Source organism: Eulemur rufifrons, chromosome 7, assembly GCF_041146395.1.
Source record: "Eulemur rufifrons isolate Redbay chromosome 7, OSU_ERuf_1, whole genome shotgun sequence".
NCBI classification, from domain to species: Eukaryota; Metazoa; Chordata; class Mammalia; order Primates; family Lemuridae; genus Eulemur; species Eulemur rufifrons.
Window position 1 is genome coordinate 68,218,189 of NC_090989.1, and position 26,370 is coordinate 68,244,558.

General features: G+C 55.1%; 1 protein-coding gene across 11 annotated transcripts in view; it reads right to left on the reverse strand.

The window, feature by feature from the left end:
- The window catches only part of TNK2 (tyrosine kinase non receptor 2), a 29,317-nt gene extending 7,317 nt beyond the window's left edge, over positions 1-22,000 (reverse strand). For 4 of the 11 annotated variants that reach the window (XM_069475167.1, XM_069475159.1, XM_069475163.1 and 1 more), the window contains exons 1-10: positions 19,738-19,842; positions 13,611-13,791; positions 12,506-12,576; positions 10,308-10,529; positions 9,211-9,363; positions 8,505-8,782; positions 6,842-6,968; positions 6,296-6,442; positions 6,106-6,200; positions 1,192-1,386 (exon numbers count right to left, since the gene is read on the reverse strand). In XM_069475167.1, coding sequence (XP_069331268.1) covers positions 1,192-1,386; positions 6,106-6,200; positions 6,296-6,442; positions 6,842-6,968; positions 8,505-8,782; positions 9,211-9,363; positions 10,308-10,529; positions 12,506-12,576; positions 13,611-13,791; positions 19,738-19,791 — 1,523 coding nt within the window. In that variant the 5' untranslated portion in view covers positions 19,792-19,842. Of the gene's footprint in view, positions 1-1,191; positions 1,387-6,105; positions 6,201-6,295; positions 6,443-6,841; positions 6,969-8,504; positions 8,783-9,210; positions 9,364-10,307; positions 10,530-12,505; positions 12,577-13,610; positions 13,795-17,055; positions 17,443-19,737; positions 19,843-21,448; positions 21,480-21,874 lie in introns of those variants that run through there. The other 7 variants (XM_069475165.1, XM_069475158.1, XM_069475161.1 and 4 more) reach the window with 4 other exon arrangements.
- Between the last annotated feature and the right edge of the window lie 4,370 nt (positions 22,001-26,370).

Consider the following 26,370-nt stretch of genomic DNA (forward strand, 5'->3'; position numbering starts at 1 on the left):
GCACCTCACTCGGCCTCTACACCCAGCGCTAGCACATGGGCCTCGGGAAGGAAAGGAAGCTAAGAGAAGAAGAGAAACCAGCACCGTGTGTGGGGCTGGAGGACCACGCCCAGGCTGGGAACCTGCAGGGGACACTGAGGGCGAGAGAGAACCCAGAAAGTGGCTCTGCTTACTCAGGTCCCGCAGGCCTCTGCTCCAGAGCAAGAGGGGCGATGTCGCACTTCACAGAGCCCGTGTGCGGGCCAGGCTTATGGGCACATGGACACCACGTCCAGTGCTAAGCCAGGAGAGCGTTGAGGGAGGCAGACAACCACAACGCAAAGAGCAGAAAGTACAGCAGCACAGAAAGAGGAGGGAAGCGAAAGCTGCCCCTGTGCGGGGCAGCTGCTGCACAGGAGGGACGCTCGCAGCCCGCTGCTGTGGGGAAGCACCTCTTCTGTGCCTCTGCAGTCGCGGAGCTGGTCAGGAGAGGAAGAGGGCTGACGGCAGCGAGAGTTGTGTGCACGGCTGACGGCGCAGTGTCCGTGTCAGCTCGAGACGCAAGGCTGGGGAGCGTGTGTGAGCTCCAAGGTGTGGCACAGTGACACCTTCCACAGATGACTGCGAGAGCCATGCTTCCTGGGCTCCTGCCCTGGCCGTGGGGCAGAGGATCGCTCAGTGTCTGACAGCTTTTCACTGTAGGCAGAACTGGGGTCAGGAGCTGCCAAGGATGGACCGCACTGCCACTTGGTGGAAGCCCTCCTGGCACACTGGCCTTAGGGAAACGAACTTGGGAATAGCCCATGGAAGAAGTGGAGTGGGAAAGCTTCTCTCGTGACCCCTGCATCCGGGCAGCACTCCCCAACGCAGAGAACATTCGCAACCCTTACCTCATTGGTGGACCTACAGCCACCTCTGCTGGGTGCACCTATTTTATGGAAGACGAAGTAAGCTTCAGAGTTAAGAGACTTGCCCACACCCTCCAAAGAGAAAAGAAAGCACCCCGATCAGGAATGCTGACTCCCAGGCTGGGGCTTTCTAGGCTCCGCAGCTTGCCGAGAACAAGCAGGGGATCAGGAGGGAAGTCCGGCGGGGTCGGGGCTGGGGAGCCCCAGAGACAGGGTGAAGGGCAGCAAGAGCTCACATGGGCGTGGTGAGGGGCTGCAGGCCCTGGAGCGTCCGCAGGGGTCGGTGGGCCTGCCCGGTACTCACTCGTCGATCCTGTCCGGGAAGCCCCAGCAGTGGCGGGGGTCGCTGTCACCATGCCCCGTGTGAATGAAGCTATTCTGCAGTGGCTGGCTGATGTCCTGGGCTGACAGGCCAGCCACGGAGGTCACCACGTTGCGAGGGAAGGGCCCCACACACAGCGTCCGCGTGTTCTGCCCACGCCACCAGTAGTTCTCAGCCCTGCCCGACAGAGATGACACAGTGAGCACCAGGTGTGGTGGGGCGGGGCCCCAGGCGGTGGGACCCTTATACCCTAGCCACCTCGGCAGGCCTCAGGGCCAGGCGGCCTGCCATCAGCCCTCCTTCCCCGCAGCTCCATACAGGCCTGGCTGTTTGCACACAGGCTTACCCTAAGCTCTCTAGGTGGGTCAGGCAGCTTTTCCTATAGTTTACAAACAAGGAAACACGTTCCAACAAGCAACATGACTTGCCAGATTACCAGAAAGATCGCAGCAGACCCAGGACTCAAACCCACTTGTTATGGCTGCAAGGCCAGCGCCCCTCTCCCAAGACCACTTTGCCTGCCTCCCTCCCCCGGCAAGGCCCGGGCCCCAGTCCTCTTCTGGCCACTTGATTTCACTCATCAGTCAGGTTCTAAGAGATGCAGGGGCCAGAGAAGAACATCAGGAGCCTCGGCACTGGGATGTGGGCCAAGCTCTCCAACTGCACCCTCCCTCCCGCACGCAGACCTTCAAGGGTCTGGAAGCACTCAGGGCAGCCCCAGCCTCCTCTTCACCACTCTGTGAATTTCCAGTGCCTTCCACCACCTTCTGGCAGGGCTGCGGGAGCCTCACCCTTGCCACCCTATCCATCTCCTCAGGAGCAGCTCTATCTTGTCTTAAGACAAGGGGTCCGGGAGGGAACTCTACTCCTGGAGTGACCAGACCATAGGACCGTCCGTCCCTGGCTCTGACCTGACACTAAACCTCCATTGACAAAACCCAAGCCAGGGCCTGGAATGGGGGCGAGAAAGAACAGAGCTCTTCCCTGGACACTTCTAATGCCTAAAAGCTGTGTGTCTCCTGCATCTGCTGCTGGAATTGTTCATACTTCACGAGTGTGGGCAGAACGTGGACTTGGCAGAGGGAGTGATAGCCCACACTGCTATGGCGGGCACACGTGGGGCCAATCTGCATGCCCTCCCTGTCACCCCCACACCTGCACCTGCCCCATACCCAGGAACGTCAAGAAGGCCCCCTCGAAATGCAGCCGGACAGGAGGGGTTGGAAGAGAGAGGATGAAGGTGGCAGCGATGCCTGAGCACCTGGACCCACCGTACGTGAGGTGACAAGGGCCGGCTGAGGCAGGGAGACCTCCACAACAGCCTGTCCCAGAGACCAAAGGTTAAACCCCATGAGCACAGCAGTCCCCAGGGAGGTGAGAGGTGGGGCTGAGCTCCTACAGCCCAGCCCCACAGCCACACACAGCAAGCCTGTGATTACCACCCTGCCCTCAGCGGGGGAAGAAAGAAGAGAGGACAACACCCCAAGAAGGGTCAAGGCCCATCTGAAAATAGCAGGGCCGTTCAAAGGAGAGAAATGGCTTCCCACCATGCACACAGCTTCCTATGCCAGCTGGCTAGGAGAGGGGTACCCAGCACCAGGGACCCTGGCTGCTGCCTGCCCCCAGCACCCACTGGCTCCCTGCTGGCTCTTACCACCCCAGCTAGACACCAGACTCTGCTCTCCACCCCTCTCCAGAGGAGCTTATTAACTGGGGTGAGAACTGCAGCCTGGGAGGAGATGGCCTTCAGAGTAGACTCATGCCCAAGGCCAGGTCCGGCAGGAGGCTGCTGCCTCCACCCCTCTCCCTCGGCCAGGACAGCCCAGCTCCTCACACAGAAGCCTGCCTTGGACCCAAGTCTGAGAGCGAAAAGAGACACCAAGCCCACCTCCCCTTATGACAGGCATGGCCGAGGCAAGGGCCTCCAAGGCTGCTGGGAGTCCTGATGCCACTTTTCAAAAACACGCTGGCCACTGCGGGGCGGGGAGCCAGGGTGCAGTGTGTGGGGCAGGGAGCCAGGGTGCAGCGCATGTGGAGGAGAGCCCCTTAGGACTGCACCCAAGCACACTCAGAAGCAGCATTCTCCCCTGTCAAGGCTCAAACGGAACTTCCAAGATGGCCAGTGCTGCATCTTACAGCCCATATATCCCACTTTGAGGTTCGGAGCTGAGGTGCCAACATCCCAGAGAGGATGGAGACACCCTTCCCACCCAGCCTGCTCTGGCTGCACCCTCTCTTCCCACCACGAACTGGCCAGAGTGTCCACGGCAACGGGAGGGCCAGGCCTGCCATCCAGTGACTGAAGCACAGACAGATGGGGAGTTCTGGCAAAGGGACAGGCAAAGGGGCCAGTACCTCCTGCATGAACTGTCTACTTCCTGCTGCCCCAGCAGCCTCCCATCAGCACCCCTGGGGCAGGCAAGATGGAAAACCAAGGCCTAAGCTAAAACTGCTTACGGCTGCCCTAGCTCTGAAAATCTTAGCACCTGTTCCAGTGCTGGCTTAAGGTAGTCCAGAAATGGCTAAACAAACACTGGCTAAACATTCTGCTCAAAACACTTACCCCCACCTTCTCTCTGGATGTCCCAGGCACCCCTAGCCTCAAGGGATAACCCAGATGTTTTGTCACCTCCCTGACCTACCACAGGAATCAGCAACTCTGAGGCCATAGCAGGCCCTGCAAGTGGATTTCAAAACCTCTGTCCTTCACCAGTTATGAACACAGAACAAAAGTGCTGCCAGCTACCCTACCCTTCCAATAAGACCCCCTGGGAAAGACCAGTCATCATGTGTCTCTCTGAATCTAGACAGAGCCTCCTAAGCTCAGCTCACAATATCTAGGTGTCTTCCCTCTGCCCGCCGCTTGGTACCTGAGAAACACTAAGACTATAGAATCAGTCAGAGCTGGGGCAAGTGGCTTCCCGACTCTGGGATCCAAGACTAAGAGAAAAGCATGGATAAGGAGGGAGCCGAGAGCCAGGCAGGAACAGACAGAGCCCACGCGCACAAACCCAGGCCCAAGACACACAACAGAGCCCATCCACCCAGAGACATGGAAACAGAGTCCGCCAAACAAACACAGATACGCGGGACTCAGAAAACAAAGGGGCAGGGTTAAAGCTCTGCCTCCACCGACACCCGGGCCCACTCCCAAAGCCTCACCGGCTGTCGTGGCCTCCTGCCCCTCACCTCCCACCTCCTGAGCAGCTCCAGGGACCCAGCAGGGCAGGTGCTGTGGTCCAAGTCAGGGCTGGTGGCCCAGGAGGAGCCCAGCCAGCCCAAGCAGTGGCAGTGGCAGCCGCAGACCCAGCAGCTGGGGCCAACCGGAGCCTGTGGCGGAAGGGCAGGGCGGACGCACCCACGACCCTCCCGGGAGGAGCCGCTTCCCCGGCCCCTCCCAATGCCCGCCTTGCTCTGATGGTGACCTCGGCCGCCAGCTCCAGAGAGACACACGCCCCATAAACACAGGAGGCTCCTGAGTCACCCCTAGGGAACACTGGCTGGCACATGAGCTCCCACTGAAAGTGAGAGAAGTGGGTGGTGAAGACCTGGGGTTGCAGCAGGAGCACAAGAGGGCGTCAGGTCTAAGCTCTCTGGCTCCCAGAGGTAGAAACGGTTGTAGGCCCAGACTTCTGGCTTAAGGCCCTGCTGGGTACCTCCAGGGGAGCCCCCACCCTTAATCTTCCTATTTCCAGAATGTTCCCTAGAGTGCTGTGCTCACAATCCCTTCCCTGGCCCCTCAGCTCCAAACCCACTGACCGTGTTCCTTCCCGTCCCCCCAGTCTCTTTTCTTCTAGAAGCCTTCTGCTTTCTTCCACCACCACTCACTCCCCAGCCATAGCTGACCCCTGCAACCTGTTGGTATGTCATTCTTGTTCCCAGCTCCAGCTCAAAGGCGAGAGAGCTCTGGCCTGGGGGAGGTGCTGGGGCCACAGCGGTGCAGGTCTTGTTCCTACACAGCCAGCCCAGGTTCCAGCCCTGCTCTACCACCTGACTCGGACCCAGAGGCTCTCCCACCTCACCGACTCCCCATGAGGCCCAAGATTTAACTGAAGGCTGCAAGCCCCAAACCCTAAAGTCCAGGTAGAAAAGTCTCCATGGGAAGCAGCCCCCAGCCCCCATCCTTGCCTGGTTCTGAGTCAGAGGAGCAGGGAACACAGGGAATTTCCTCAGCTTCTCTCTTCTTCCTGGTCCTTGACACTCACCCCCTGCCCCAAAGGCACCTGAGGCATGCCCTGCCCCAACCAGTTCCTCAGACACTCTGGGCTCAGATAACAGCAGGTGGGGCCAGCGGTGGGTGGGGCCTCCAAGGGGGAGCAGCTAGCACTCTGGCTGCAGGTAGGAGACAGTGACTCAGGAGAGGCTGGGGTGGGGGCAGGAGCAGAGAGGGCCCTGTGAGGGGAGACTGGGAAGGGGGACAAAGGTGGGGGCCTGGGCAGAGGATGGAGGAAGGTCCCAAACTAGGGGCGGCCTGGGCAAGGGGAAGGCTGCTTGGGTACTGAAAGGCACCAGGTAGACAGTCAAGAGTCCTCATGCTGAGAAGAGGCACGGAGAGAAGGGGCGACCTAGAGGAGGAATGTTTGCGGTTCCAGAGCTCTGGGCCAGCAGCCTGGCCCCATCCACACAGCCAGGGCTAGAGCCCAGTGGAAAAGGGTGACAGAGGGGGAGCTAGGCAGGGCAAAGCCCATCTGAGCAGCAGCATCTGAGTCCTCGGCCCCACGCACTCAGGAGTCTGACCCAGGCCTGTCCTCCCTCACACCGCAGGGCTCAGGCCCGACCACCAGCCTGTGTGTGGCCACGGGAATCTGGAGGCAGAAGAGATCTCTGTCCACATGCCCCTCCAACCTGTGCCCTTCAAGGTATCCCAGGGCAGGGCACAGCCCCTGCACTCCCTACCTTCCCTCAATGACGGTGATGACATCATTCATCTGGATGTGCAGCTTGTCTGGTTCCTCAAAGTCCTGAAGGGCCCGCATGTCAGTGGGCTGGGCCTGGGGGCAGAGATAGTTCATTACCCACCCAGGATTGACCCCTGGGCAGCCCTTGCTTGGACACCCCTGCTCTGGTGGGCAGACCTGACTCTCACCTCCAGCAGAAAGTCTCGAAGAGCCACAAATGTGGGTCTGTCCTCTGGCTTATGAGCCCAGCACTGGACCATGACATTGTAGATATCCTGGGGGCAGTCCTCGGGCCGGGGCAGCCGCTCCCCCTCCTTGTCAATCTTATGCAGGATCTGAAATGGGGTGGTGGAGTGGTGCAGAGTTTGAGGACCAGCAGAGAATTCAGCTCTTCCCTCCCCACCTTCCCTCTAGCCCACCCCACAGCTGCAGCTGCTGGCTGCAGTGCCATTCCTCCAAAGGACAGATCTGCCTACCCAGGGAGGGGCCCTCTCCCAGAGACTCTGACCCTTCTTCCCAGGTCTGGGGCCTCAGAATGGGTGGACGTGGCAAGGGCTAGGGAACGAAGGCAGCCCCTTTTCTTTGCTTAGTTCTCCCTGAGAGGTCATGCAGACATGGGGGGGCGGGGACAATCAGACAAGAGCCAGATCCAACAAGGTCAGGTTGGGAGCCAGGGATCAAATCAACAGCCCCCCCCAATACCCTATGGGAAGCACAGCTCCCAGGCCCCTCACCTGACTACCGTTGAGGCCAATCCAGGGCTCCTGGCCATAGGTGAACATCTCCCACAACGTTACCCCAAACATCCAGGTGTCACTGGCATGGGAGAAGGTACGTGTCTTCAAGCTCTCAGGGGCACACCTGGCAGAGGCAGGGGTCAAAGAGAAGGCCCCTTGAGCACCCCCACATGTATCAGCCCCGAGGGACATAAAACACTCATTCAGCAAGCATCTGTGGTTGCCACATGTGCCAGGCTCAACAGGTACCAGGGACACAACATTAAGTGGACAGGGAGGGGCAGGACTTCTTGACTACACGGTGCAGACTTGGAGAAAATTCCCTATGCTCAGGTCTCTTATTCACACGGACCCTGGGATGGGAAAAGGAGGTGACGTTCCCCAGTCAGGGAAGCATGAAGGGGAAGGAGGTGGTCGGAGGCTCCAGGACGCGGCAGGGATTAGAGTGCAGCCTGTTTGCTAACTGTGGTGGGAGGATGACAGTTTCCAGATTTGGGGCAGGATCCTTGGATTTGGGTCCTTTCAGCCAGGAAGTGTGGGGGTGGCAAATTCAGATGGGGCCTGGTGAAGAACCAAAATGGGTGCAGTCCCACTGGCTTCACCCCAGTATATCCGCACTTCTCCCTGGGCCTCCCTCCTGGGTGAGGGAGAAGCACCACGGCAGTGGAGCTAGAAAAGGGGTGCTCCAGCGTGGACTGAGGTGCAGAGAGGAGGATGGTACCCTGGAAGTGGAACCAAAGGATCTCTTGTGGGACTCAAGAGCTGGCACTGCCACTCAAAGGGGACAGGACCCAGGGAAAGTCACTCAAGATCTCTAAGTCTCATTTTGCTCATCTGCGTAAGGAGAACAATAACTCGCCCACTCCACAGGGTTGTTTTAAGGAGCTATAATACAAAAACGTGACCTTATAATTTACCATCCAATCCAGGGTACTTGATTACAAAAGGGGGTGCTATAAGTTACTCCAGGACAACAGGCATAATCTGGGATCTACGGTCACCCTGGGTGTAACGTCAGTTACTAATTAGGGTAGCACATATGCTGGGTTATAAGGGATGCCCAAAGCCACAGCTCTGGCAAGCATAACTGGACCAGCCCCTCCTACCCCAAAGCACGGAGAGCACACTCCTTTGGGTACCTCTGGTACCAGAGGACCACAACAGTCTCAGCACAGGATATGCCCACACAGGGGCCAGCACAGGGCCAGGTACCACCCCAGTGCGCAGGTGGATAGCCCCAGGCAGTCTATGAGGCCCAGTGTGGTCTGGCCCTGCCTACCACTAGCTCCACCTAGAACATGCCTAACCACCAGTCTTTGCCTGGCTAACTCTCCTGATATTTCAGGAGCTTAACATGGAGTCCTCCAGGAAGCCTTTTAATGCCCCACTCAGTAACACACTGCTGTATGAGTCCCAACAGCATTTATCCCAGTGCCTTCCAGTACCCAGACCTTGACACATGGGCCCTCGAGAAGTCTTGGATGGACGGGTGAACGGATGGGTACACAAGAAGGGCACCCTAGGCCCACAACAGACAAGGGCAGGCCCAGGCAGAGCCAAGGGCTGTGGGGTACAGTAGGGCCCAGAAGCTTTGAGGCCTGGGTCTGCAGGGACCAGGATGGGGTCCAGACCCCGTGAGCCGGCAGCACCTGCCCCTCACCAGGCAAAGGGCACCTTGCGATGTTCCTGCATGACGTAATGGTCATCATTCTGGGGCAGTGCTCGCATCAGCCCAAAGTCCCCGATCTTGACCAGGTCTCGGGTAGCCAACAGGAGATTGCGGGCAGCCAGGTCACGGTGAATAAAGCGCTTGGACTCCAGGTAGCCCATGCCCTCAGCCACCTGCACGGCGTAGCGGCTCAGAGTCCCCAAGAGGAAGTGGCCCTGGTGCTTACGTAGCCGGTCCAACAACGATCCCAGCGGTGCCAGCTCTGTCACCTGAGGCCACGGAAGAGGCAGGAGGAACAGGCCTGGATGAGCCCCGCCCTCTCAGTACCCCACGCTAGGCTGCCAGTCCCTCTCCTGAAGGCCTGCCAGGGCCATGATCAATGCGCCTTCCTGGCCTGTCATCTGAGGACCTACAGGAGTCCTACAGATTCCCAGGCCTCTCCCTCCAGGAAATGTGGGAAACCAAGGCCCAAAGAGAAGCAGCCCAAAGAGGCAAAGCCTTGCAATTCCAAAAATTAAATTCAGGGACCAGGCCCTCCCGTGGGTGCTGCTCTGCCAATGAGCACCAGCCAAGCCCAGGGATGGACGTGGGCTCCAGCAGACAGTCGGCACCGCACGGGCCCCTGTGAGCCCTTTCACCACCTGGGGCAGGGGGGAAACCTGGGGGCCCAGAGCCCCTGCCCACCCACAGCACTCACCATCTTCATGGGTGGTGTGAGCACCACACCGTAGAGGCGAATGAGGTTTCGGTGGTCAAGTGAGTGCATGGCGTTGACCTCCCGGATGAAGTCATCCATGGCCTCTGGCTGGCTCAGCACATCAGGCTTCAGGCACTTCACAGCCACATTCACCTGCTCAGAGCGGGATTTGCGGAATTTGCGAGGAGTCAGGACTTGCCCAGCCCCCAACCCTCAGAGCAGAGAGAAGCTGCTCCACCCTCCAATTCAGCTCAAAGATCCCTGCCTCAGATCTGCTCATCTGGGTGAGCATGTTGCCAGTGCCTGGACTGACACATTCTGCATGTGGCCTGACTGAGGAAGCGTAGCTGGCTGGTCCCCAGGGGCTATCAGCTGGGCCTCCTCTTCCTGGGGCAATTTCCAGGTTAAATAGCAATCATAAGGTAGGAGATGGACCAGTATGATGACAGAATATTAAAACGCTGTAATAAAATGAAACCTAAAAAGTGTTTTTGGTGTAGAAGGAAAATGCTTTAGATATAATGCCAAAAAACTAATCTACGGTTTGAGAAGTCAGAATAGTGGCTTCCTGTGAAGAAGGGGCTACAGAGTGGAAGAGGCACGAGGAGCCTTCTGGGTGCTGGAATGCTCCATACACCGTCCGGACAGTAGGCCGATCGTGGGTCTGTGCAAATGTAAAAAGTCACTGAAAACTTGTATGCTTTAGTGTATACATGTTATCCCTCCGGAAAAATTTTTAAATGCCAAAAAGAAAGGATAAGTTTTAAAAAGTTGCACCCAAAATTTGTATCTTAACTAAATCCAGTAAAAATACCTGAGGGGGAAAAAGGCAGGAATGCTACCTCTGCTTCCTCTGAGTAGTGAAATTACAGGCAATTCTTTTTTCTTAATTTTCAAATAGTTTCCAAACTTTTATGATAGGCAAGTTATTTTTATAATTCAAACAAGAAACACAGGTGCTTAGTTAAACCTGAGCATGGACTCCAGGGTGAGCCACTTTGTGACCTGTCCTCATTCACATCCCAGCAGAGAGGGGAGAAGAGCCCCTACCTCGGGGCCCATCCCTCTGCCATGCCCGCTCGGCACAGAGAGCTCACCGTCTTCCCCGAGGGAGCGTCCCACTCGCCCCTGCGAACCACGCCAAAGGAGCCGTCTCCCAGCTTTTCCAAGAGGCGCAGGTCCTTCTCCCCGATGAGGCAGGTGAGGCTCTGCAGGGGCCCTTCCCCTGCTGGGCCCCCTGGGGTGGGCGAGGTCTTCCGGAAGGTGCTCTGAGAGTGATGAGGGGGGAACTCAGCTTCCAGCCGCTTTCCACTGAACACCTGTTTGAAGGCAGCCAGGGGCCAGATGGAACCCAAGACTGCAGAGCCAGTCACTCAGTCCCACTGGGTCCACCTGGGTCCTCAGCTCAGACTCCAGATAGGTCCTGGCTTTGCCAAGCTGTAGGGGGCAGCCTGGCTGGAGGCCCACACTCCCTCCGGGGGAACCCCCAGACAGACACCCACAGTCTCAGAGTACCCTCAGGGTGGATGCCAGAAACAGACAGGCATGCAGCCTCTGGCTGCTGTGGCCCCACACCCAGCCATGGGGAAAGAAACAGTCCAAAGCCCTTGGGCACCACCCACCCCAGCTCTGACTCTCCTCCCAGTCCTCCTGCCCACCCCTCTTGCTGCACCCCCTGCCCAGCACAGACTCCAGCCCCTAAACCAAGTGGATGAGGCAGGAGCCTGAGGGGCCCTCCACAAACACCTCCCTGTCCATTTTTAGCCCTGGCCCCTTCTCTGGGCTGACCATTTGGCACTGTCTGTCTCCACCCTCCCCAGGGAGTCGGCTGCCCTTCATCCTGCCCAGGGGAGAGGATAATTTTAGTCTAGGTTGAAGGGGGGGAGGGAGAGGGAGGGAGGCAGAGGGAGAGAGACTGTGTGTGTGAGTGTGAGAGAGTTTGTGTGTGTGTGTGTGTGTGTGTGTCTCTCGGATGAAGCTAGTCCTTGCTGGGGAAGGGCCCAGGAAGACAGCTGGGTTTCTGGAGGGGTGCCTAAAGCTGAGGGTTGAGAAAGAAAGAAGACTAGAGGGGACTCTGAGGCCTGGGCTGGAGAAGAAGGGGACCAAAGGTTGAGGGACAGGAGGAAGGAGGCTGTGAGGGTCAAAGCTGGCCACCTCCATTCAGGCATTCAAAGCTTTGGCTTCAGGCTGCACGCTCCCAGTTCAGGCCCCCCACACCCAAAGCTGGTGGAGCCTTATGGGCTAGGTGTGTCTCAAATCTGAAGGCCTCTGCTCTGGCCTTCCTTCCTCCTCGTAAGTGGAATTCCTTACTTTTGCAAGCAATGTTCAGGTTACAAGGCCCTTCACAGACATTAACTTGGGGCCCCTCCCCACAGACCTGTAGGTGAGCTGGGCACTGGGGCCATAGCGGCTCACTGAAGACACAACTAAAGTCTGGGGAGGATCACCGACTGCCCAGGGACCTATCACAAACGCCAGTGGCAATCCAAGACCCCTGAATCCTGGCAAACCACACTGCCCTTCTCTCCTGCCTTTACCCGCCCCAACACACTCATCCTTCCCTAAAACCTGGGCAAGGGACCAGGACAGTGTTCCCAGAAAAGGCCACAGGATCCCAAGAGACAGCCCCTTTGCCGGACTGCAGCCAGAAAATCTCTGCTGCCCAATCCCAGCCCAGCTGTTCTGCCCTGCCCACCCCCTACCCCAGCCCTGAGGCCACAAGTGGGGAGGGAAGGCCCTGGCTGGCTCACTTCCTCTCTCATTGTCTTCCAGACAATGGGCAAAGTTCCACTGAGTCAGACCAGGGACTCACTACACCACAATCCCAAATTAGGACAAGGTGGGAGGGTGGGGGCAGGCTGTGGGGAAGGAAGCTGTCAGCAGAGCCAGATGACCAGAGACACCTAGAGAGGATGGGGGAGGAGGGAAGCAAAGCAAGATGTCCTGGGTCCAGACAGTCTCCACCACCAAACATTGGACACTGGCCCCAACACTCAGACAGTGCAAGGCTAAGTTAAGGCGCACTTGTCAACGAGCTCCTGTTGCAGGCGCTCAGGGAGGGGCTGTGAAGACCTTACTGCACACAGGCTGCTCACGTGTCCATCTCTGGCGGAGACGGACACTTAGCCGGGCAGCTCTACAAGTGCCCTGCCTGATAAGACCCTGGAGGAGTGAGGTCTGTACAAAGTGCCAGGGAACACGGTGAGATTACACTTGCCTGGGGACTAGGGGAAGGCTCCCGGAACCGAAAGCAGAGTGGGCCCTCGAGGCTGCAACCTCCCCACTCCTCACCCACCTTGCTCATCCACGACTTGCGTTTGCACATGGCCTTCCTCCTCTTCACAGCCTCCCACAGCCGCCGCTGGCCTGCAGGGAGGCAAGCGGAGCCCGGCACTGTTAAGATGGCTCACAACCCCCACAGCCCGCCCCACAGGCTTCCTCGGTGCCCCTGGGCTGGGTGCACCGCTAGATACTGTCCAGCACAAGGATACCAACGAAATCAATCTCAACTAACCGGGAGCTTCAACTGACCAGATGCTCACTGCATTGCACTTCTAGGCAGTGGTTCCCAGATGTTTAACCACATGAATTAATAGTAGTGATCTCCCGGCTCTCAGGAAAAAAAAAATAATCAAGGTAGTAAACAGAATTTTCTCAATCTTGAGTTCTTTTCCCCCATAAAACTTTCTTATGCTACTGGCATCAGACACCAACTATCCAGGCCAAAAGTAGCATAAGTCAGTGTTTAATCTAGCACATTATTATCTATTTAGCTATTTTAAGTTGAATGCATTAAGTTTCTAATGTCCTACAAAGAACACCATGACTTCTAGATGCTACAACCCCTACTTTTAGGATAAATACAAAGATAAGAAATGAGTTCAACTTAGAGCAAATCTGTGTGTGAGTGTGCGTATGCGCGCATGGGAGAGCCAGACAGACGGACAAAGAGAAAGTTAGCAAATCGTCAACTGTAAGTTTTTATCTTTCTTCTCCCTACGGATCTCTGAACACTGACACCCCTCGTGTTCAGAATGGTGACCAGAACAGACTCAGTGCTATGCTTATACAAGACGGCGAGATCATTAGACGTCACAGACGTCCCACAGACGTCAATCACACAAAAAGAGTATGCAATGAGTCCTGAGTAGCCAGAGCTTCAATAAGTCTTTATTCTCCTCAAACTCTGATGCACCTTTACACCCACAAACTCCTGTGTGGAGCAACTACTGATGTCCCTCGAGCCCCACCTTGGGGGCCTTGGAACAGGCAGACAGAGTTCTCAGCTGCCACCCCATGGAATAAAGGGGGGCGGGTCTTCCATGTGCTTAGTGGTCCTGAGGATAGAGAATGTAAATGGTTACAAGGGTAAAGACAGGCAAGGCCAACGTTGCACCTACCAGGCCGGCCCATGCCAATCTTCTCCAGGTCCTCATTCTTGACATACTCAAAGTGGGACAGCCGGGTAACATTGAGGTCATCGCGGAGCCGCAGGAAGTACTGCTGTAGCTGCACCTCGGACAACAACTCCAGCAGCCAGCCTGTGCCCTCCTCCGGCTGCATGCTGCTGCTGCCCAGCCGCTGTGGGGAGAGGAAAACGACTCAGGGACCAGGGATGCGGGAGGTAACAGGAGCCCTGCCCCTGAGTGCCCGGGGCTCACCCACATCTAGTAGACCACTGTCTGGAAGAACTCATAAGCCACCTTCTTGCTCCCCAAAACAGCTGTATAGGACAGCCTGTACATGCTTCCCCCATTCCTGCCAGCCGTAAGGGTAGACTTAGGGCAGCTGGGATACAATCCTGGCCCTGGTGTCAGGAGTCAGGGTCTTACTCCCAAAATCTGTGGCCGAGCGACCTGAGATCAACCTGCTCTTCAAGTCTCCAGAGGGCACAAGCCCTTTGAAAATCTGATAAAAAAACAATTGTCTCTCCTTGAAAACAGACATATTCTTAACTCCTGAAGTTTCAATAAAATGTTTTTGGGAGTACAGTGTCCCCTTAGGCTCACCCAGGGGCTCCTCATATCTGAGGGGCTCCACAGGAAGATCCTGGGACCAAAGCTCTAAGCTAAGTTCCTCCCAATGTTCAACAACCCTGGAGTCTCTTCCAAAAATCCAAAGACCACTCCACAGGCCACCACCCAAGCGCTTACAGGGGCACAGCAAGTGTAAGACAATAGGGAAGGGTGGAGACTGAAGTAGGCTTTCAGATGCCCCAGACACTGAAGAGTTCTGCTCTTGTCAATGGTTGTCACGAGAGACTGGCCCGGTATTGTCAAAGCTTCAAATTTTTTCAAGAAATACCAGAAATATGAATTTATATGTGAAATCTTGCCATTAAATTTTTTTTGAAAAGGCAATATATGCACACGGTAAAATATTCAAAAGGCACGCAGGGACTATAAGGTCTCATTCCCTCCCCTACTGCCCAGCCACCTAGCTCCTTGTCCCTTAAGCCAGCTGCCAATAATGTCTTTTCTGTACTCTTTCAGACTTAACCATGTCCACTGTTCATTCAAATTTGAAACGACATGCACTATGTAGTGCTGGCCAAACAAAACACATCTGCAGGCTACAATCAGCCAATGGGTACCGGTGAATGATGTCTGACCTATACTCTCTTGGGCCCAGAGAAAGAGGCCGGTGGCACCTTCAAAGCTAAGCAGCCTGACCCTTAGGACACCAAACCCATCCCCGTCCAAGTAAGACATCTCAGAGTTGAGCGCTTGGCCAGGCCAGGCCAGCCCCTGACCCATGCTCAATCCTCAATGAGGAAGGCAGGCAAGAGGAAAAAGGCCAGCTGCCCGGCTAGGTGCCAAGCGATGTCCCCCAACCCCCCGCCCCTACCCAACTCCAAGGTGGCCTCATCCCCAGCTCTCATCACAATGAGATGCACGAAGAGAAGCAGGCACTCACAGCCCGGCCAGCATGAGCCAGTGGTCCTGCCAACACAGTACCAGTTCAGACTTTCCCAGGCAGCTCAGGCGAGTACAAAGAGTGACAAATGGGAATGAGAAACCCTCAGTTCAAATCCTGGCTCTTCCACCAAAGCCGCTGGGCCAGCCGGTGGTTTCCAAACTTTAAGCTGTAACCCTTTATTTGAATAGTTCTCACGAGGGCTGCACAGCCCCCTAGGGGACACTTTTGGTTGTCACAATGTTTGGGGGGCATGAATAACATTTAGTGGGTGGCTAGAGAACAAGAACATGAGTTATCTTATAACACACAGGACAGTCTCACATACTGTTCCGAATCCCATACAACTCAATTCCGCAGGTGAAAAACTTGTTTATAATCATTCAGACCTGGACTCCAATCCCATTTAACATCTGAGCAAGAAACTACTTCTGTGGTTTTAATATACACTGAACTTTCCTAGAATGGAACAGCTGTGTAAACTGAGGGAAAACTGGACTTTCCTTTATTCAGAATAGAGCAAAAGTCCACTGTTTGAAAAAATGAAGGCACCCCCCGCCCCTTACTATTTCAAAACTCTCCTCAGTCGGCACTTGCAGACGTTGCCTTCCTGGTAATTCTACCTGAGGTATTAGTATCTGACAACTTCATTCTGTCATCTAGTGTACAGACACATGAGGATACATAAAATGTTATAAATTACTTTCCTTTTATTTCTCTATTACATTATAGTTGTCATTACATTGACTGGTTGACTCCACACATACCCACACACACACACGCACACACACACAGATAACAGGTTAAATTTCTATTAGTTTTAAGAAGAGTAACAATAACAGTAACATCTAACACTTCAACTACACGTCCTATATGACATGCACAGTTCTAAGATTTCAGCTGTATTAACTCATTCATCTTAACAAAATCATCTGTTTACAAAAAAGGGTTTAAGAAGACAGGGCATCGTTGCTTTCCATTCCAGAAGAAAGCCCAGAGGTGCACCATGAAAATCACTGGCCTAGGCAGTTTCTCCCCACGGCCTGGCCAGGCGGGGCCAGCCAGCATTCCCACCATCACTACCCTGTCCCTGGAGCAAAGTGACCCCACACCCTACAAGGCTCAGCCTCAAGATGCGGTTTCTGGCCCCCACGAAGGCAAGCAGTCTATAGGCCCCCTCCTCTCCTTCCCCACCCCAAGTCCCAGGGCTCCAAGCTTCCCATTCCTGCCCTCGTCTGGGCTCCTGAAAACAGCTCAAAGCCATGCCCTGAGTGGTCAGAGCTGGGGGAGACCCAGGGGCCCCTCCCCCGAAGCTACTTGGAAAGCACAGCCTGGCCTGTTCCCTTTTCCTGAAGCACCAGCTAACAAACCTCTCTGCTCAGCTGTACGCTCCCCTCCCTGTTCCCCAACCCCAGGGACAGGGCTTTTGCGTAGGGGTGTGTGTGGGAAGACTGGGAAGAACACTGGGATCCCGCAGAGGAAAGAAGTCAAAGTCCCAGTCCTGCCTCTACTGCTAAGCCCAGGGTAACCCCAGACAGGTCGCCTCCCCTCCCCTAATTCCTCCTCCAGCCCAAATTCCTTTGTGAAGCACAGAGCATGGCTGCAGCTCCCCCCCCCCAGCTCAGACAGTCTCCAATTCTGCGTGTGCCTGGCCCCCAGCACGGTGTGGAGTCTGCACACCTGTGTCCGACCCAGCTCCGCGGCTGGCGTGCAAGCACACACTTGACCTGGCTCCTGCACACACTTTTCTAACACACAGACAAACGAGAATGAATGCAGCAGCCACAGGGGAGAGGCTACTGGCCCAGACCCCCCAGTCAAGCCCTCACTGGAGGTGTCCCTCAGCCATTCCCAGTCCCCCTCTCCACTTTCCGAGGAACCAACCCAGTCCCCAGGCAGCCCAGCCCCTGCCCCCAGCCCCCCACTCACTGTGTACAGACGCCGCCGCAGTCTGGCCAGGAGAGGAAAGGAGAGCTCTAGGCCAGGGAACCGACGTGCCGCTGGCATCTCCACGGAGGTGGACCCCGCTGAGCAGGCCACTGGGGCTTTTGCCCAGGAAGTGGGTGAGCAGGGGCCTCAGCTTCTGAGTTTCACGCCCAGAAGGGAAGTTGGCCAGGGGTCTGTCCCAGGAGACCCCAAAATCCCACACTGGGGGTGGGAAATGGAGCAGAAGAACAGGGTGGGCCCCTCTGCTCTGCTGCAAGCCCAGCTGGGCTTCCACAGCTGGCCAGTCTGGCAGGGAGCAGATTAGCTCTTCTCCTGCTGGCTGCAGCCTGGGCCCTCTGTCCTGTTTCTGTGTCTTCTCTCCAGTGCAGTGGTCACAGCTCCAGCCCTGCTCCCTGGCTTCCCCACCCATTTGCCCGCCCTCCCTCCCTCCTGCCTCCCTCCCTCCCTCCCTCCCCAGCTGAGCAGCTCTGACACTGGCTGAAAAAGGACCTTTCTGAATCACTGCCAAGAGGGCAGCAGGAATGGGGGGGACTCTTCCTCCCAGCCACCCGCGCTGGCCCCCCTGCCTCCCCATACACAAGGCCCCCTGTCTCTGGCTTCTACCCCAGCTCTCACAGTTACAGACAACTCCTAGGATTTTTAGGGTGGGGGCAATGTGAATCAAACAGCATGTACAAAGAGAGACTACAGGCCCCCATACAGGCTTGTCTGGGGATGTGGGGACTAGAACACAACCTGAGTTGGGGGCTGGGATCCCAAATAATCTTTCCTGGACCCTGCAGGCAGACCTTTCAGAGACCCTTCCCCATCCCCCCAGTCCCAGCCTTGGCTGGGCATCTCCTGGCTCAGACCCTAATGTGGCCCTGTTACCCTGGTGCCCGACGGAAATAGGAGGCCGGCAGCCTGCCAGAGTGGGGCAGTCCAGCCAAGAGCAAGGGTGGGGTGGGGGTGAGGATCTCCACCCCCTACCCTGGGGTTGCCTTGTCTGCTGCCCACAGCACCCTGGCTACCCAGACCAGCTGGCCAAGGTCCAAAACCCCTTTAAAACAAATACGCCCCAAGACCCCTGCTGGGATGCCCCCACCCCAAAGCTGTAGGACTCCAGGCTGTAGGATGTCTCTTGCATAGCACCCACACACACAGACAACAGACTCCACTTAAGGGGACTGGAGACTGTCCACCAAGCCCCGTGGGCCCCCCACGTTCCTAGAACTGACAAATGATCCCTCTGCCCCTACTCAAAGAGCACCAGCTGCTCTTACACCCCCCTCACTACAGCCCCCAGACACACCTGACAGCTGCAGGAAGTCTTCTCCGGCTCCCCCCAGCTCCCCCCACCAGGCCGTGCCTAGGGAGCCCCTGTTTCTTGCACACTGCTCTCTTGTCCCTGTCCAGCTGGCTACCAGCTCAGGGAGCCCCAGCTGGCTGGAGGGTAGGCAGCTGGGGCGAGAGAGTTTTGGGGAATCAGCATCCCAGGCTCTCTTTCCAGGGCCTCTCCCAGTGCTTGGTCTCCCTGGGGATGCCTGAAGGTACAGACATTTCCTGGTCTGACCTGGAAAGGTAGGGGGACACCCCTGGCATCAATCCCTCTTCCCAATCCCCATCATCTCCTGCCCAAAGCTTGTGGAGACAGGCAGGTGCAGCTTCCCCGTGAACAACCAGTCTGAGGGCTGAGGTCAGAGATAATGGACAAGACAAGGTCAGGTCAAAGTTATGCTAGAGCTGACTTTTCCCCAAATCCTGGCAGACCATGCCCTCAGACCAGAGAAGCCTAAAGCCTACCCTGGCACCAGGCACCACCTGGAAGGAGACCCAGGTGGACCTGAGGTCGGGGCCAATTTAAGCAGGTTTACTCCTTCTACTGCAAGATAGGGCGCTGGATCAGAAGAGTCAGATTAAAAACTAGCCATCCCAGAAAGATGTGACCCAAAGCCACCAGAACCCCATGCCCGACCCTTCCGTACATGTTTAGTAAGAATAAACCCTAGCAGCTTGCCCAGGAATCCAGCATGGGAGGCTGTGAGAAGTGAAATATGCTGAGGGTCAGAAAGGGGAAGTTCCTGGACCCCTTTATGCTGCAGCCGGAGAAAAACAGCCCCGACCTTTCTGCCCCAGCTCTCCGGGGCCGTGTCCCCCTTTCTCCTGTCAGCTACCGCCCTCTGCCGGCCAGGAGAGAAAGTGCTTGCGCTCCAAAGGGAACGGAAGCTGCCCCATCTATATGAGGACCATATTTTCCAAAGCAAATGGACATTTGGCTTGATATGCATACTTGAAAGCCCAGTAAATGCGAATGCCCAGGGCACAGAGACTCACTTGCCATAAAAGACTAAACCCAAATCCCAGCAGTGTCTCCTGGGCTCCCAAGGAGCATTACAGAATGCCCAAAGGGCAGTGTATTTGGGTCCCAGGGGACCAATGCACACGGAGGCAGATGGCAGCATCACTAATTCACCACCGCTGAAACCCCTGACCCCACCACACCATCGTACGCACCCCACTGTTTACCCAGCCTCCTAACCAGGGCTCTGTCCCCGGGCGGTTCCTGAAGCACAGACACCACTCACTCCTGACAGGCTGCTGCAGAGGGTTGGGCCCTCAGCGCACCGGCAAATGATGGGGTCTGAGTCCCAGGTACCTGGCTGTGCCCTAGCCTCCCCTCATTACCTGCTGTCCCTCCTCACCCCCAGCGAGGCGCTGGTAAGCAGATCTCTCCCCCATGGGGCCCAAACTCCCGGTGGCGGTTCGGTCAAGGAGGGAAGCAGCGCCGGCGGCCGCGGCCCCCGCCCCTCCAGCGGCACCGGCAGCGTCACTGCCCTGCGTCCTGAGGGGACGGGCCTCGAGCATCCTCCAGGAGAGCAGGGGCCGCTAATGCGCCCTAGCGCTGCTAGCCTAGAGGCCAGGTGACCCTGCATCTCACAACCTCACATCCGCCACCAACTGGCAGCCCGTGGTCACGGCCTCTCGTCCTCTGGGCCTGCGGCCATCCCCTCCCCCAACCCCATCCCCAGCCTCCACTCCGCGTCTTCCCTCGCCACAGCGCTGCTCCCACCCCTTCTTTGAGGAGAGGAGAGGAGGGGAGGGGAGGGGAGGGGAGGGCCAGCTAGGGCTGACCCCCATAGAGACAGAGAGAGCGGGGCAGGGGCTGCAACTTTCCTGACCACGGAGCCACAACCCCACTCTGCCCTCAGCCTGCCTCCAGGACCCCAGAGCTCCAGGGCCACCAATTAGGGCCTCAGAGATTCAAGAGCCCCCCATATTCCATGATAAGGGAATCCATCTAAGAAGCCCACAAGAAGAAAAGCCTCATGCTGACTCGACTTAACACTCTTCCTTTTAGACGTCCCTGGGCGCTACTCTTCTACCTGCCCCAGCTTCCACCCTGCTCCAAGAATGCAAGGCGCCCATCTGCGCCCCGCCCCCCACCCCATCCCCGCACCCCTGCCCGCAGCTCCGCCACATGCTCCTCACCTAGCAGTGGACGCCACACCTCCCCGAGCTCGCACTCGCACGCACTCGCACTCGAGGGAGACGCAGCAGCCATGCAGCCCCGCCCTGCAGTTCCAGGAGCCCCGCTACTGTGACATCTCCTCCCCTTCCCCGAAACAGCAAAGCCATGCAGCTGGGAGCGCTGGGCAGGCCAGGGTACTTGGGACTGGACTCTCTGACTTCAGAGAAGTGACTCCAGCGCCCAGACTGCTGCTGGAGAAGCCGCTGCAACATGTGCCTACACAGGGGTGCCTCACTCAGCACTGGGGTGAGGCCATTGCCAGCCTGGTTAGTCCAGCTGCAGAGACTCCTCCTCTCCCTCCAGCCCTCAGGGCCCCAAGGCACCACACACGTACCCTCTCATTCTCATGGCATCTGAAGCATCCACTGACTCCTTAGTACCAGGTGTGTAGGGCTGAGCTTAGGGTACCTTCACCCCTCCCTAGGTTGGGCAGAGAAAGGACAGATGCTGAGACGTGACACCCCTCCCAACTCAGCTTCCAGGCTAAGGAAAGAGACCCCAGGAGGGCACTGGGTGGGTGCCCATAAGGCCCACTCTCCTCACACAGCCCCTTCCTCACCATGAAGCTGGGGCAGGGGGCCGACTCTGCCAGGCAGGGGGTCCAGGACACCTGGTCTATTCTAGGCAGAAACTCCTCAGCAGTTTTCTGAAGCTGAGACAGAAATTAGTCTTGGGAGTAGCCGCAAAAACCCAACTCGGGATGCTATAGAAAGCAAGGTTGAAACTGCCAGGCCCATCCTGTCTTACCCTGCTTGAATGCAGGGTCTGATCCAAACCATACCTCCTTCCGGCTTTCTCCCTGCCTCATCCCTCCATAATTCTCCTGTCTCCTAGACTGCTGTAAGACATCCACAGAATCCAAGCTACCTCTAGGATTTGGAGAAGCCCCCACATGTACACCCCTCTGGTCTTCACTTGCCCTTCTGTCTCTTCACAGCACGTAGCTAAAGGCAGCCAGGAGAGGCTGGGGACCAGCCCACCACTGCTGTCCACTCCTTTTTCCCCAGCCTCTCCAACAGCATCAGTGAAGTGACAAATCCACGCTGAGGAGCAGACATGACATGTAATTTCCGGCCAACAGGATTTTTCCAAAACAATCTACCGTATTCTTGGGAATATATGCCAACCCTACCTCCAAGCTGGCCCTCCTCCCATCTCCACCTCCCTCTTCTCCAAGGGCTAGAGGAAAAACAACACACTGGGGGGGACGGGGGCTTACAGCTCCTCTCCCTGCCAGAGGAATATCTTGCCTCCACATGTCAGCCCCACCAAGTCCCATCAGTCTCAACTCACCCCTCTGTGCGCAGGGCCCATGCTTTCGGCCCAAGGCCAGCTTGGTTCCCCTCAGAACCTCATCCCAGAGGGAAGTACACCAGGCAATCCCATACCTTCAGGTCAGCCTGGGTCTGACATCACACTGGTCTGGGGAGGAGGCTGGCCAGGTGCCAGGAAAGAGAAGGGAGTGATTCAGACACACACCCATGGTGTGGACACCATGGCTGTCCACACCCTCTCCAGCTCCAGGACACTCAGGGCCCACTCCCTCCCTGGGGAGCCTGGCAGCTGAGGTACTAAGCTGAGGCTGTGTTTTGCTGGTGGTCCTGGGTCCACAGGCCAAGGCCAGCCCTAAAGCCTCTTCACTCTTCTTCTTAACTGTTGGTATTTCCTAAGACTTTTGAACCCATGCCTGTTCTCTTCTCAAAGGATGCTCTACTCCCTGGGGGTCACCTCCTCTCCTTCCAGGGCTCATATTACCACCATGTGCTGTCTCCATTCCTGAGATCCTGTGCCTCTAGACCCACATTTCCAGATATTTACAGGGCAGCTCCACCAGGAGGCTGCACAGGTACCACAAACTGCATGTCCAAACTGAGCTCATCATCCCCTCCTTAAACTCTACTAATCCATGCTCCTGTCACCTGACTGAGAACATCACAAGCTGACACCAGCCACCTGCGTTAGAGACCATACGCCCCCTGCCCGCCCTTCCTCTACCTCCTCCACCAGACACACCACGAAATCATGCTGCTTCAACCTCCTCAGTATTCCTCCCATCAACACCACCAAGATCAGGCGTCAGACAGACCTGGGCTGAAATCTTGGCTCCATTACTTTCTAGTTGAGCAACTTTGGGGCAAATCACTTAATGTCTAAGCCTCAATTTCCTCATCTGTAGAGTGGGGATAAGCAGATCTCATTCATAGAGCTAGTATGAAGAGTTAATGAGAAAAATGACAAGCACACCTGGCACAGCACCTGGCAGATGGCTGCCCATTATTATTATTGTCACCTGAACACAAACCTCATGTCCCTCCTCTGCTTGCATCCTTTGGTAACTCCTCAAGTAAGTCAAATCCCCCGTTAGCACAAAGGCCGTGTAGGATCCACTCCTTACCTATTTCTCTACCTCCATCTCTTTTAAATGCTTACCATTCCCTAGACATACCTGCTCTTTAATTTTAATGTCTCTGAGCTATTCTTTGTCTGTGACACTCCTTCTCTTTGTCTACATGATGAACTCCTATACACACCTCAAGACCCAAATCGAATGCCATCTCTTCTGTAAATTCCCACTTCCTACCCCCAAATGGTTATTTCTGCCATATTCTCATGTTGTTTTGTTGAAGAAATGCTTGAAAACAAAAGTAGCATAAACACATAATAATTCATATGGAAAACAGCCAAAAGAATAAAAAAATTTAACACACTGACCGTCATACTAGAAAAAAATTTTTTTTTCTTGGGGCCATGGTGTTTTATTATGAAAATACAATAAAAACTTTGAAAACAAAATGATCCTAATTTAATTAAAAAATTGTTATTTTTCATTGTTTTCTGTACATGAGTTACATGCAACTTGAAAAATAGTTCTCACAGCTCCCAAGGTGAAGAGACGTGAGTTACATAGGCTTCACCAGGCCCCGGGCTCAAAATTAGTGTGAGTTAAATACAACTCACATGGCAGTTAATGTCTTAAATTATCCATCATGCTCCTGTCCTTAAAGGGTCACTATTTTTATAAACCCCTATATTAGTACATAATTGTATTGAGGAAGCCCCTTGTACACACCTCTATTGTGGTTTGTACATTGTAAGGTAACCATCTGTCTACACTTGTTATCTTGAAGGCAGAACATGGCAAGAGACCTGGTCGAGAGTTTGCCGAAAAGGCATTCAGCCCTTGTGACAAACACTGGAGAAAGGTGGCCTGCCTTTCTCATAAGCTGCTGCCACCTTACTTTCCCAGTGGATGCCAGGAGCAAGCCTGGCTGCCCTCCCCTCTCCCTAGCTTAGCCCCTGCCCATTATTTCTAATCCAGAGAAGCCAGCACCTTCACGGGAAGAGGGGCTGTCAATCTCATTACAGCCACTTCTGTCCCAGACCCACTAAGCTACTTAGCTCCCATAAAGCCATTTCAGACCCAGGGACAACTCAGCCAGTCCCTCAAGCAGGGGGAGAGCTTTGAATCATCTTTCACAAAGGTGTCTTCCACCAGACTGTGGAGGGAGGGCTGGGGTAGGATGCCATGAAAGTTGACGGGAAGGGGGCCTGGGTTTGTCACAGCTCACCAAGAGGAGAGACACAGGAAAGGGTGGGAAGGCAGTGACAGACACACGAGACAGGGACCCTCCTATGCCTCATTTCCTTCAACTCCACCAGACAAGGTGTAACTTTTCGAAAGGAGGAAAAGGATCTGACCAAACAACACAGCCCACACTGAACTCCCCACCTGTATCAAGTTAGCCTTGAAACTACTGTGAAGCTATTTCTAGCTCCACCAGCTCAAGACCAGTGTGCCAACCCTGACATCCAGAGACAGGACACTGAGAGCCCTAATGCGCTCCTGGAGCATCCCTCCCCCGCACACGAACGCCAGCAGCGTGTGACAGAAGATAAATTCCTGCGGCTGTCTGGGTCTTATTCCCATGCACACCACGCATGCCTGGGTGCCAGGCCTGGGATGCTGAGTACTGCAGAGAGCTGCCTCTCACCGACTGTCCAGCACAGCCACTGTCACAGCACCAAGGCCCAGCATCCTCCTGGTAAAGGAGGATGGTGGGTGGGAGGAAGGATGCAGTCCAGCTAGCTCCCAGCAGCCAGCCACTCCCGGAGCTCTCCCAGGGCTGGGCAGAGGCCGTCCTGCTGGTCATCCTGCCTTCGCCCTGCCCCCAACCCTCAGCAAGAGCCCAGAGCTGAAGGGGCCCATTGTTGGGCCCTGGAGGTGGGGTGGGGAAAGGAACAGTGGTGAGGAGACGCCAGAGCTGTGATTTGTAGAACATTTACTCTGCAAGATGCACTGTTCATCTCCTTGGGATCATATCCACACCAAAACCCCAGGAGCTGGAAACGTATAATCTAGGACAGGACAGAGGGCCCAGGAGAGTCTGGGAGTGAAAGAAATGCCAGGAGCTTCAAGATATATACCTTAAATTCCACTATATCCTGCCTGCCCACTTGATCAATGAAGAAACTGAGACCCTGAAAAGGGAAGGGGCTTGCCTGGTCTAAGGCATTAAGAAGCTCCCATAGGTACAACGGATCTCCAGGAGTTGGGAGAGAGCAAATGTTCAGGGTGATAGTGATTCTCTTCTGGCCATGGGGGCACAGCCCTACCAAGGTCAGGGACTGGTGAAGGTCAGCGGCCCAGAGAAGGGATCATCTACAATTGAGAGCAGACCCAAGAAAATCACAAATTCCAAGATGAGAGGACTGGCTGACCTCACAAAAACCCTCAAATGGCCTAGGAACTAGCAGCCCAGAAACCTCAGGAAGAAGAAGTGATTTGTCAGAAGGGAAATGTTAAAAATGCTAAAATACAGAGGATTAGTTAAAAAATATTTAAGAAACAGCACTCTGGGAGGCCGAGGTGGGCGGATTGTTTGAGCTCAGGAGTTCGAGACCAGCCTGAGCAAGAGCAAGACCCCATCTGTACTGAAATTAGAAAGAAATTATATGGACAGCTAAAAATATATATAGAAAAAATTAGCCGGGCATGGTGGTGCATGCCTGTAGTCCCAGCTACTCGGGAGGCTGCGGCAGGAGGATTGCTCGAGCCCAGGAGTTTGAGGTTGCTGTGAGCTAGGCTGACGCAACGGCACTCTAGCCCGGGCAACAGAGCCAGACCCTGTCTCCAAAAAAAAAAAAATTACTCAGCAAATAGAATCCAACAACATAGACAAAGAATAAGACATCATAACCAAATGAGGCTTGTCCCAGGAATGTGAGGTTGTTTAAACATTTGAAAATCAATGTAATTCACCATGTTAACAAACTGAAAGAGAAAACCCAATGATCACTTTGATAGACATAAAAAAGCACTTCACAAAATCCAACATCCATTCCTTATTAAAACTCTCAGCAAAATAGTAATAAAAGGGGAGCTTTCACAACCTGATAAAGATCACGTATGAAAAACTTATAGCTGACATCATGCTTAATGGTGAAAGACTGAATGCTTTCTCCTAAAGATCAGAAACAATGTATCTATTCTTTTATTCAACATTATACCAGATGATCTAGCCAGTGCAATCAGGTAAGAAAAAGAAATAACATAAGGACCAGAAAGAAGTAAAACTTTGCTGTGTAGAAAATCCAATGGAAGCTACAAAAAAGCTACTACAGCTAATAAGTAAGTTTAGCAAGGTTGCAGGATTCAATACTGATATACAAAAATCAATAGTACTTGTATGTACTAGCAACAAACAATTGGAAATTGAAATGTAAAAAACAATACCATCTTATAACAGCATTATTGGCAACAGCCAAAAGGTGAAAGCAACCCCAGTGTC